Genomic DNA, 10149 nt, shown 5'->3' with positions numbered 1-10149 from the left:
TATTCATTTAACTACACTGTGGAGGACTCTGGGGCCTATTAAGTGGTACATTATTCTCACTTTTCAAAATAAAAGCTCACATTTGTAAAAGAAATATACATATTTCTGGCTCTAACGTTCATATTTTCTGGTTATGTAGCTGGCTGATGTAAGGGGGACGTTCTCCACATTAGTTTGAGCAGGGAATCATTATCAAGTATAAAGAAGGACAAATACAAAAGGAGTTCACAATAACATTATATAATTTATTTAGTTGCTTATGTACAGATAAAGCAGATGCTTTGTGTTAAGATACTACAGTGAATAGAAGGTAAAGAGGGATGGAGAGGAATGTGTTTGTTCAGATCTTCCCGGGGAAAGATCCCGCCTCCACCTGCTCGTCCCATTTCTGAACCTGCAGGAGAGAGAAAGAGGAGAGAGAGAAAGGCTTAAAGACGGACCAAGATATCACTCTTAAGGTAAAAACTGGACCTTAATACCAGACATCATGTAGGTAGGATTTCTACAGATAGATGATAAAATGTATGGCTTAAGTGACATATGAAGTTATTCTGTCTTGAGACAGAGAGACATTTGTGTATTTATGGTTGAAAGCAGACTAAATATGTAAATGTAGAGTCTGGATTAGCAAATTAGGTGTCAAGTCCTTCATGTGGCTCTGTGTAGGTCCCTGGTTTGAAAATATATTTGGTGTAACGTACCCAGCTCATGGGGCAGAGGCTCTTGTAGACCCTCTGGTACCACATGCAGGGAGCTGTGTCCTGGTCTTTGGCGGACAGAGCTTTGTTACATCTGTGGAAATCTGCAGGGAACACAGAGAGAAAGACGAGACGTGTCAGAGCGGGAAATAAACAGCCAGCAGCGACCCCCGAACAAGAGAGCCGTTAGTCTGAATCAGCACGTCCCATAAATTCCATGTGATATATTCATTCAATAATGGATGAAACTTTTTTTTAAATTAACTACATACTTTAGGTTCCAATCATGCCCTCATTCAGTCTGTGTAATTTCACAAAGCACTCTCTTATAGCTACTTTTACTTTGAAAATCAGCAGGCAAGCCGCAGTGATCGATACTGAAGATGGGTTAAACAAACCGTTCATCCAAACTGTAGTGAAATGAAGCTCAAATACAGCCGCTACCAGACGTCCTCCCGACAAAATAAAGACAAAACAAAACAATAAAAATGTGATTTGGAGGAAGGCTGGGACAGAATTATAACTCCCACACCTCTTCAGTCGGCTGATACACTAACAGAGGGTGCAATCATTCTCCAGCAGATCAACCAGCATTGTTGAAATAATGCAGCAGCAGCAGAAGCAGGACTGATTCATGTAAGTTTCAACACTGAAATCCAGACGCTTTTATTTGAACAAATTAAATGTATTTTTTTACGTGTTCAGAGATACAAGAACGTATGAAATGAATTTTGGGGCTAAGATAAAATGTCTGGGTTTCAGCTCTTCTCAGCTCTTAAGAAGAGGACAAATCCAGTAGGACAATGTTGGAAAGGCTCAGTACAGTTGACAATGGCACATAAAAGCGTTTGTGTGATCGGATGATGAGGGTTGACATTCCCACATTAATTCATCACCGTGAACACACCGAAGCTGAGCAATATCAACGATGTTAAGGATAGAGGGAAGACATGCAGACGGAGGATTTAGAGGAAAGCAAAGTGGCTCTGACGTAGATGTGACCCGCGTCCATCTTTACCTGCTTTGGTTAAAAGTTCAGGTTGTGTTCAGCATGAGAGGAAAGGAGGGAACTGCCCTGTGTTGGTCTGACACAAGGAAACATGCAGATATTCTTCATCAGTGAAGGTAAGGTATGAAGAAACCTGAAGAAAAACCTGAAGGATGAATATTTAACAGCTCTGACCGGGTCTGGACCCGTGTATGTGAGGTAAACTGTGTGAGGCAGGCGGTCTGGTTTACCCAGATAGTTCTGGAAACAGTTGCGGGTCTGGTTGGTGTTGGGGAAGCGGGCGTCGAATGGAGCCGTCCTGTAGTTCTTGAGCTTCTCATCGATATGATCAGGCATCTTCAGCTGCTGGATATCTGCAGAGGAACAACCGCATGTGAACATCTCTGAACTGGACTGACGCTGATTAGACACAGTAGAAAGACAGTGGATGTGCATTTACAGATAAGGCATTTTTAGCCCCAAAACACACTGCACAGTGCAGTGGATGGCAACAAGCACCAAGTAGTAAACTTTATAATTTGCTAGGTTTATGCCAGTTTTAGTCACTTTTTTGGGTGCCGAATTTACCAGATGACTTTAATGACTGATAAGATAAGTTTATTTTTTCTGTACGATGTAGCGTTCAGCAGTAACACGAGAGAAATTAAAAAAACACAGGTTTTCCAAAAGGAGTTCGGCGCACCGCGTCTGCATACTAAAGATAGAGGAACGCTTTGATTTGACGCTTGTTTGGCTAACGTTAGTCAAGAGTTGCTAACTGTTCACTGACTATTTGTGAAGAATAAAATGAACACTGGTTCAAAAATACAATCTTATTAAAATGAATTACAATTATAAACCTGTTCTCTGACGTTAATCTCGACCCAGAAACAGATAAGCTGGATGCTAATGATTCACTGTAGGATCTATCTGTTAGCCAGAGATAAACAACTGAGATAAATGTGTTTTAATGCTGTTAGTATTCTTAAATAAAACTGTTTACCTTTCCCACAGATATTCCGCTGTAATCCTTCCCTCTGAGTCCTTACGTCTGAAGGGCTGCACAGTCGCAGAGGATGTCGGGAAACAGAAGTGACCATTCAGGTGGTGTTCAAAGAGGCAGCACCGCCACCTGCTGGACGCAGCGTGCAGGTACAACAGCAGCCTTTTTTCTTTTATAATGCAGCCTAATGCCAACATTATTATATTATATTATTCTAACATTATTCACCACCTTTAAAGGATGGGTTAAAGAATATAAAAATAAAAATATGTTATACTTCGCCCTCATCTGCTTAAATATTCAGCTTTAAAGTTCATTCTTGACCTTGGAAAATAATCTGAGTGGAAATCTTAACACAAGGTCCACTGAGAGCTATTAAATGTGGTTGAGGACCTAGTTCTAACATGTTTTGTGCTTATACACTGTATATCATTATTTTCTTGTAGCCTGTGGTCAGTGCAGTAATGTCATAAAATGACCTGAAGGATTAATTAGTTAAATATTAATGATTGTTGGTGTGTTGTGAAGATTCCTGCTAAAAAAAAAAAAAAAAAAAAAAATCCCAAAACCGCAACAACAAAAGTAAAACAAACAAAAATGTGAACAACAAACATGTAAAACAAAAAAGGATTATTTTATTATTATTTTTATCATTATTATTAGAACAACTAATACATGTAACTAAATTGCTTCTTACCAATCTGGTTGATTAATTATATATTAATTGTTTTTTTCCTGCTTTGTTGCCTCCTCTCTTCTGATATCTTCTCTTCTGTTTTCTCCTCTCCCCTCCTCTCCTCTCCCCTCCTCTTCTCTCCTCTCCTCTCCTCTCCTCTCCTCTCCCCTCCCCTCACTGTAGAGTAGCTTGTCTCCTCTCACAGATCCTCCTCAGCTGGTTGGAACATCTGGAGATGTACCAGCTCCTCCTGTAGTCGTCTCCTGGGGTGATTCGACCACACAGCTCCCTGCTGTCTCTGTTGTCAGGCTCATGTAGCCGAAACCTGCAGAAGAAAAAAAAAAAATTAATCTGTTACCATGGCAACCACTACTCCTCCATATGAAAATACATCGGCTGTCTTTCAGTCCCCTCCCATAATGGCAAATGTAATCAAAGTCGCTCCAAAGAGAAAACTGAAGATACTGTAACTATAGTAAAATTAAATAGTTCTAGCTTCCTTTTTTATTTTCACTTAATAAATACTTGAATTAGTGTTAATGTGTACAAAATAATTTTTTAAAAAGGGGCCGTTCTGGTGACAGAACATGCATGTAAACCCATCTCTCTATCCTTTCCTTTCGGGTCACTTCTTTGTGCTCGTTGTCAATCTATTCAGTTTCAGCCTGGGTCTTGTGTTATTTATATTTAATCACAGATAATAAATATCAACTCATATCTGTGATATCTGAGAAAGAATTAAATATATTAAATCTATATAAAGAACTTTTATATTCATATTTAATATGTTGGGATTTCCTCTCGAGTACATTAAATAGGATACAATTCTTAAAATAAGTAGTGACTATAAAACCTAATACTAAAATGAAGTATGTAGGGTTATGTTTTTTTAAAATGAACTAACTGTGACTTTAAAGTTTTGTAGAGTAGTTTAGTAGAAAATGACTGAAATGTTTCATTCTGTGGATTTTAATGTTTGAGTATATTATATATAAACAAACACACATAAAAGTGTCTGATACTGCCCACTTTAAGTCTTGTTTCCTTTTAACTGATTATTGTATACACATTATTATTCTAAGGTATGTTGCTTCTCATTGTGTATTTTATTGTGTTATTTATTCATTTTTATATTTAAATAATGAGGAAAGTATGTCTAAATCTGCACAGACTCAATAGATTTAATTGTTTTGTGTATTAGAGTGTATTTTTTTCTTCACAATACAAATATTTTGCTCAGGGGATCATCACACCTGTGTGTCCTCACCCGTGAACCAGCAACATGTGACCGAACTCTCAAGCTGCAGGAAAAGAGATCAGCGTCTGATGGCTCGTCGCCTCAGGAGCCCTGTTTGTTCCTGTTTGTCCCTGTTAAACCCTCTTCAACCCTCCTCCTCCTCCTCCTCCTCCTTCTCCCTGTCATTACTCACTCTGGTCCCTTCTCCACCGGGGAGCCGTCGCTCCACTGCCAGCTACCGTCACTACCACCGCTCCTCAGCCCGAGCCAGTACGAGTCTCCCTGGCTCAGACTCTGGGCCTTTTTCCACAGGAACACCTGGGAAACATGTCAGAAAATGTCATCACCTCCCCCAAACACATCTCAACTGGGAACATCAAGCACATAAACTGTGTTACACGTACAGTAAAACAGTGAAAGACAAAACCTCAGATGACCTTAAGCAGCTCCTGCAGACGTCTCCATATTTCATGGAGGTCTTAAATCTATTCTTAACTTCTCTGATGGTGTGTGTGTGTGTGTGTGTGTGTGTGTGTGTGTGTGTGTGTGTGTGTGTGTGTGTGCACTTGGAAATGTGTAATCTTACAGCTGATATTTCAGGGAAAGCATCTCAAATGTTTACAGCTGGAAATATTATTAATGAAGTTCCATGTCTGACACAAAAATATTAGCAGAGATTTCCAGTGATGTTTCTGGTATTATGATGGAACATAAACACTTATAATAAAGTAATGAATGAAATATGTGAAGAAAATGAATCAGAATGGGTTTATTAAATATATAAACCTAGAAAATAATAGGGCAGTGTGTGTGTGTGTGTGTGTGTGTGTGTTCACCTGTTCCTCCTCTGTCCTGACTGTGGCCACAGCGCCTCCCAGTGCCATGCAGCGGTACTGGCTGCTCATCCAGTCGGCCCTATCCTGACTGAACAGGAAACATTTCTCCCCCTGAGGCGTCCAGTCGGCTGGACACGGTCTGCACGCTCTCTCTGGATGAAAAAAGACAGAAGGATGAATGAAATTGTATCCTTGCTGTGTTTTAATCTGCTTCAAGCTCCGAATGACCTTTTCACAGCAGAAATGTCAAGACGGACTCAATTTTCAGCTGTGATATGATTTTTTCCAGCTGTGAAAACTTCCTTGTACGACTACTTTATGGCCTTTCATGCAAGAATTACAGTTTTTTCAATTCAAAAGTGTCGTAATACACCAAAACACTAAACACTGTCTTCATGTTCTCCAGTGTTTTTAATTCATCTGTGTGTATTAAAATTAACTGCTGTACATTATGCATAATTGTAACAATCTTGCAAAATATGAATGCAGTACATCAGTATTTGACATAAAAGTGTATTACATAAAGTACATAAAATGCTATAAAGCAAATATATAGTTCAGTGCAATGAATACTTGATGTCCGCTGCAGTGGGCACTTATAGTTTCAGTGAGAGAGGAAAAACCAGAGAGAATTCCTGTTATTTGAATCCAAAATGGGAAGCTGACGTGGTCATGCTTGAACTGTTTGTGTACTTTTGCAAATCACTATGCAAATCAGAGCTGCTGGGTCAAACGGTTTTTGCAAATAATTCCTTGTGTTTAATCTGCAGATGAGAGCCCGACTCGCCCGAACGACGGGTAAATCAACAGTGACACAAAAAATATAAAATAGATTTTCAGATTTTCAGTCTCGTGGTTATTCTGGTACTTTTACAGAACTCTCTTTTTCTTTCTTTCTTTCCTTCTTTCTTGATGCAGGGAAAAAAGCTAAAGCAAGATGTTGATGAAGTGAAAGTGTTAATTTTGTATGTAAATGTAAAAGCTAAGCTAACAATGCCAAACACCAAAACCAGGGCTTAGGTAGTAAACAGAGGTTGGTAAACTGGGGGCAAGCTGGAACTTACCCCCTCACTGATTGACACAGTTGATCTGAAAATGGGTGAGTTTGCTTTCAGCCTCATTTCAAAGAGTTTACCTGGGTTTAATATCTGCCACTGTGTCCCTGACCAAACATAACATTAATCTTTATATGATAAATTGCATTGAACTTGCAGACCATTTGCTCCTTTAACCTATAATATAATTTAAAGGTCCAGTGTGTAGGATTTAGTGGCATCTAGTGGCGTATTGCAACTCTCTCGCTTCACCCTTCTTTCCAAGCCCTATCTAGAGCTACAGTTTGGTTTGTCCGTAATGAGTCTCAACCCTCAAACAGCTCTTTGAAGAAGACTCCCAATGTCTAAAGCCTGGGTCCTCTTCAAACCTGACACACACAGCGCTTACCACCAGTGGTGGAGTTGCTGACTGGGCAGTACTGGTTCAGAGCCGGGTACTGGGAGAACAGGAGGTGATACGACTGGTTGAGCTTCTCCAGTCTGTTTGTCAGATCTCTCAGTTTGGTTTCCTGCAGGGTTGACTGTGACTGGAACAGGAAGGTGATCTGAACCACTGTGATATCAAACACACACACACACACACACACACACACACACACACCCAGAAAGACAGAAAATTACATTCACAATGTTCCATTACCCGTTTCCATGGATACAGGATAATAAAGGATGTGTCGGGGAGAAAACAAAGAAGACTGCGGAGGTATAAAAAAATAAAAAGATGAGGCCATTCAGAAGGAACATAAAGAGTTAATCCTCTCTGTAAACCTTCAAAAGACGACATTCAGTCTAAAATAAGACGTGAAAAGAATGACGTCTCAATTTCTGACAAAATGACAGCTGCTGGCACGAAAGTATAGAATATTTTGGATTTTGCCAAAATGAAGACATGATCAGTTCATGGCTGCTGTGAAGTTTCAGCTTTTAAAAATATGCCTCCACACCATTTTACTTTATGTCAACAAATCAAGATCCCACTAACACATGTTCCTCGGTGCCATAGAGCTCCACTGTTCAATAAAAAACACATCAGTGAGTCACACTGTTGCACTGGGTGACTCCATTACCATCAACATACACACTGTAGTTTGTTTGACTTAATCACACCATCCTGCTGCCCCAAAAACTCACTAGAGCTGTGAGATGTGGATTCATCTGCCACTGAAAATAGTCTAACTGAATGTTTCAGGAAATTACTGAACTTACGAATCCACGTCTTCAGAAGGAACCGATGGGCTCGGGGCTGAGACCCACAGTGTTATTTAGAGATGGACTAACACATTGCAGGTTTTGTTCTTTTCATTGATTTAAAAAAAAATATATAGAAAAACACCAATGTTAACCTAAATGAATCTTAATAGAATGTTTTCTATTTCTGAATTATATCACATAATTTACTATATACTATAAATGATGTCAAATATGAATTCCATTGAATATCTCTTCCTATAAAATATGTCTTTATTCATTTATTTTTATTTTCTCTTTTCTTTTGTTGCTGTTGTACTATCTTTTTATTTGATAGTTTTTTTTATTTATTATCTTTATTTTTATTATTTTTATGTATTTTGTTTACAAAATTCTTCGTTTATATGTTCCTGTATGCATTTAAAGTATAGTTCAGTCAACTTGCACCTGTTTCCCTGGACGGGTCAACCATCACAAAGTACTCACAGCAGAAAGTCTGGAGCAGAGTGACGATGACGAGAAGGAAGCACAGCAGAGAGAAGAAATGAGCCAGCTGTCTGTACTCACTGAACCAACCTGAGAGACACAGCAACAGAGACAAAAAGACAACTCTTAAACTTCACATAGACTACTATTTTCAGCAGGAGCTCATTATAATACTACATACAGAGTCAGCTCACCCAAACCAGCCCAACAGACCAGCAGTAAATCCTGTCTCTATGAGGCTGATGCTGGTTTCTGAGACTGTAGGCAGGGTTGTTGTTGCACTATTGATAAGCATGTTATACTGTAGGACTGTAATGTCAGATTACATGAGATTCTACAGCTGTATGTAACACACTTACCTCTAATGGAATCCAGACATGCTGAGAGTTTCAGTTTTATTTGCTGAAGTGTTGAGAATGTTGCTGAGACTTCAGCCGCCCCCTGGCAGCGAGGTTTGTGGATTATCCCCAGTAACTGGGATATTGTTTCTGTAAAGAAACGTTTGAGTTTTCAAATGTCACCCTGATGCTTTAAACACAACAAGTGGCACTTCACAAAACCTCAGCAAATAAAGATTAAACTATCTACATGGCTAGACATCACTGGGGATAAGAGGAAGTATTCATATTATTGGCTGTTTTTATATTATGGCTGGTATTGTTGTTTGGAACAGAACCTTTATTCACTGCATCTTTCTAGCAGAAAGAGCAGCTAATTAATACAATCATCAGCTAATGTAATAATAAAACCCACTTGACACAGTCCATTCAAGTAAATGATTTTAAAGTAAAACAGTGCTAGATTTAAAGCACTCAAAAAATCCACTTAATGCACTTGATCTTTGTGGAAAGTGCAAAGCCTTTAATTTGCTGTGTTAAGACCATGATTTCATAATGAACAATTTGTTGAAATGCATCTTAAAATCGTAAACATTTGAAGTTAAATGCATACACGTGGCTTAAGCAAGAATTATTTAGCAATAAAGAAAAATAAATTACTTTTGTCTGCAGATGTTTCCTGTTGTTCTTCCAGCAGAGCTGATCCATTGCTCACTCCCATGGTTTCATCGGTTCCTACAGGCATGAAGGTTTTGTTTAAGTAATTGCTGCATTAAAGCATATTGGCTCTCCGCCAGCTGTTTCTCTGAGTCCTCAAATATTGTTTTAATACCTGAAAGCCTTTGTTTTCTCAAAAGCAGATATAAAAGAACAGCCCGGTGTTCCTCTGGTTAGTGTTTAATGTACAATTAAATGTCTCATATGAAAATACTGGCTCCCCTGCAGCCGTATATGCAAAGCAGGACTGGACCTGATAACCAAACGAGCCAGAAGAGTTCAGCAGCTGATGTGCCCTTATAGCCACCATGGAAGTCCCCATCACCTTTTGTCCATCATTTCTACGATATTTTAAATTGCTGTCGATAAATACTGTAAGTCATCAATGTAATACAGGAATGTTCACACCTAAAGTATACCTATACTTGAGCTGCACTTTATTTGGATTTTGAATCATGGTCCGATCATACAAAACGATACGATATGATACTATACAAATACGATACAATATACTTTATTGTCTCCATAGGGAAATTTGTCTTGGACCCAAATGCTGCACCACATAGCGGCCTCCACGTACTTATATCAGGATTAGCCATTAACTGGGGCACCTGCTTTTCCCAAATGTTAATCCAGTGTTTACTATAGTTGACATATGTCTGGATATTCTTCTTTTGTCCAGGATGAGTGTCTTTAGCTTTGGCTTTATCTGCTGTTTTTAATTTAGATTTTTTTGAAGTAGCTCTTTCTGTTCTTAAATTCAGAGTCTTTAAGATATCACGCCTCATTTTTGATACTATTTATGGCTTTCATTTTTCAATCATAACACTTCCATCCTACTGGCGGGTTCCACCTTTCCTGCATGGTATTCATATTGTGCATCAGCACACATGGGAGTCACAGGTAACAATGTATGCCTGCATTTTG

At 38.9% G+C, this 10149-nt stretch overlaps 2 protein-coding genes and 1 long non-coding RNA gene across 5 annotated transcripts; 1 reads left to right on the top strand and 2 right to left on the bottom strand.

Moving 5' to 3' along the window:
* Positions 1-224: 224 nt before the first annotated feature.
* LOC127358211 (cytochrome c oxidase subunit 6B1-like) lies at positions 225-2843 on the bottom strand. The gene is made up of 4 exons (XM_051391150.1): positions 2690-2843; positions 1938-2060; positions 702-802; positions 225-394 (listed from the first exon to the last, which is right to left on the bottom strand). The coding sequence occupies exons 1-4, from the start codon at positions 2784-2786 to the stop codon at positions 341-343; spliced, it is 375 nt and encodes a 124-aa protein (XP_051247110.1). The 5' UTR covers positions 2787-2843; the 3' UTR covers positions 225-340.
* On the top strand, positions 2751-3899 carry LOC127358212 (uncharacterized). Its single transcript, XR_007882395.1, has 2 exons — positions 2751-2838; positions 3549-3899. It is a non-coding gene; the product is annotated as an uncharacterized LOC127358212 (long non-coding RNA).
* LOC127358210 (C-type lectin domain family 6 member A-like) lies at positions 3510-9386 on the bottom strand. 3 transcript variants are annotated; one of them, XM_051391148.1, is made up of 8 exons: positions 9338-9384; positions 9166-9240; positions 8527-8655; positions 8168-8257; positions 6882-7046; positions 5439-5590; positions 4796-4920; positions 3510-3690 (listed from the first exon to the last, which is right to left on the bottom strand). In XM_051391148.1, exons 2-8 carry the CDS (start codon positions 9224-9226, stop codon positions 3540-3542), a joined length of 873 nt encoding a protein of 290 aa, XP_051247108.1. In that variant the 5' UTR covers positions 9227-9240; positions 9338-9384; the 3' UTR covers positions 3510-3539. The 3 variants fall into 3 exon arrangements, with proteins under 3 accessions (XP_051247108.1, XP_051247107.1, XP_051247109.1); XM_051391147.1 differs by having other exon boundaries at positions 9166-9386; XM_051391149.1 differs by lacking the exon at positions 8527-8655 and having other exon boundaries at positions 9166-9386.
* Positions 9387-10149: the final 763 nt, after the last annotated feature.

The sequence above is a fragment of the Dicentrarchus labrax genome, unplaced genomic scaffold (assembly GCF_905237075.1).
Source record: "Dicentrarchus labrax unplaced genomic scaffold, dlabrax2021, whole genome shotgun sequence".
Classification (NCBI taxonomy): domain Eukaryota; kingdom Metazoa; phylum Chordata; class Actinopteri; family Moronidae; genus Dicentrarchus; species Dicentrarchus labrax.
Note: the sequence above shows the minus strand (reverse complement) of the source record. Positions and strands in the feature narration are given on the sequence as shown.

Bases quoted from the DNA above. Each gene is read 5' to 3' on its own strand.
- LOC127358211 (XM_051391150.1), bottom strand. From the start codon at position 2,786: ATGGTCACTTCTGTTTCCCGACATCCTCTGCGACTGTGCAGCCCTTCA. The intron at 2,061-2,689 runs GTAAACAGTTTT...GTTCCTCTGCAG, and splicing joins GCGGAATATCTGTGGGAAAG to ATATCCAGCAGCTGAAGATG. The intron at 395-701 runs GTACGTTACACC...TCTCTCCTGCAG, and splicing joins GCCTCTGCCCCATGAGCTGG to GTTCAGAAATGGGACGAGCA.
- LOC127358210 (XM_051391147.1), bottom strand. From the start codon at position 9,250: ATGCCTGTAGGAACCGATGAAACCATGGGAGTGAGCAATGGATCAGCT. The intron at 8,656-9,165 runs GTAATTTATTTT...GTTTCTTTACAG, and splicing joins GGAAACATCTGCAGACAAAA to AAACAATATCCCAGTTACTG. The intron at 5,591-6,881 runs GTAAGCGCTGTG...TTTTTCATCCAG, and splicing joins CAGCAACTCCACCACTGGTG to AGAGAGCGTGCAGACCGTGT.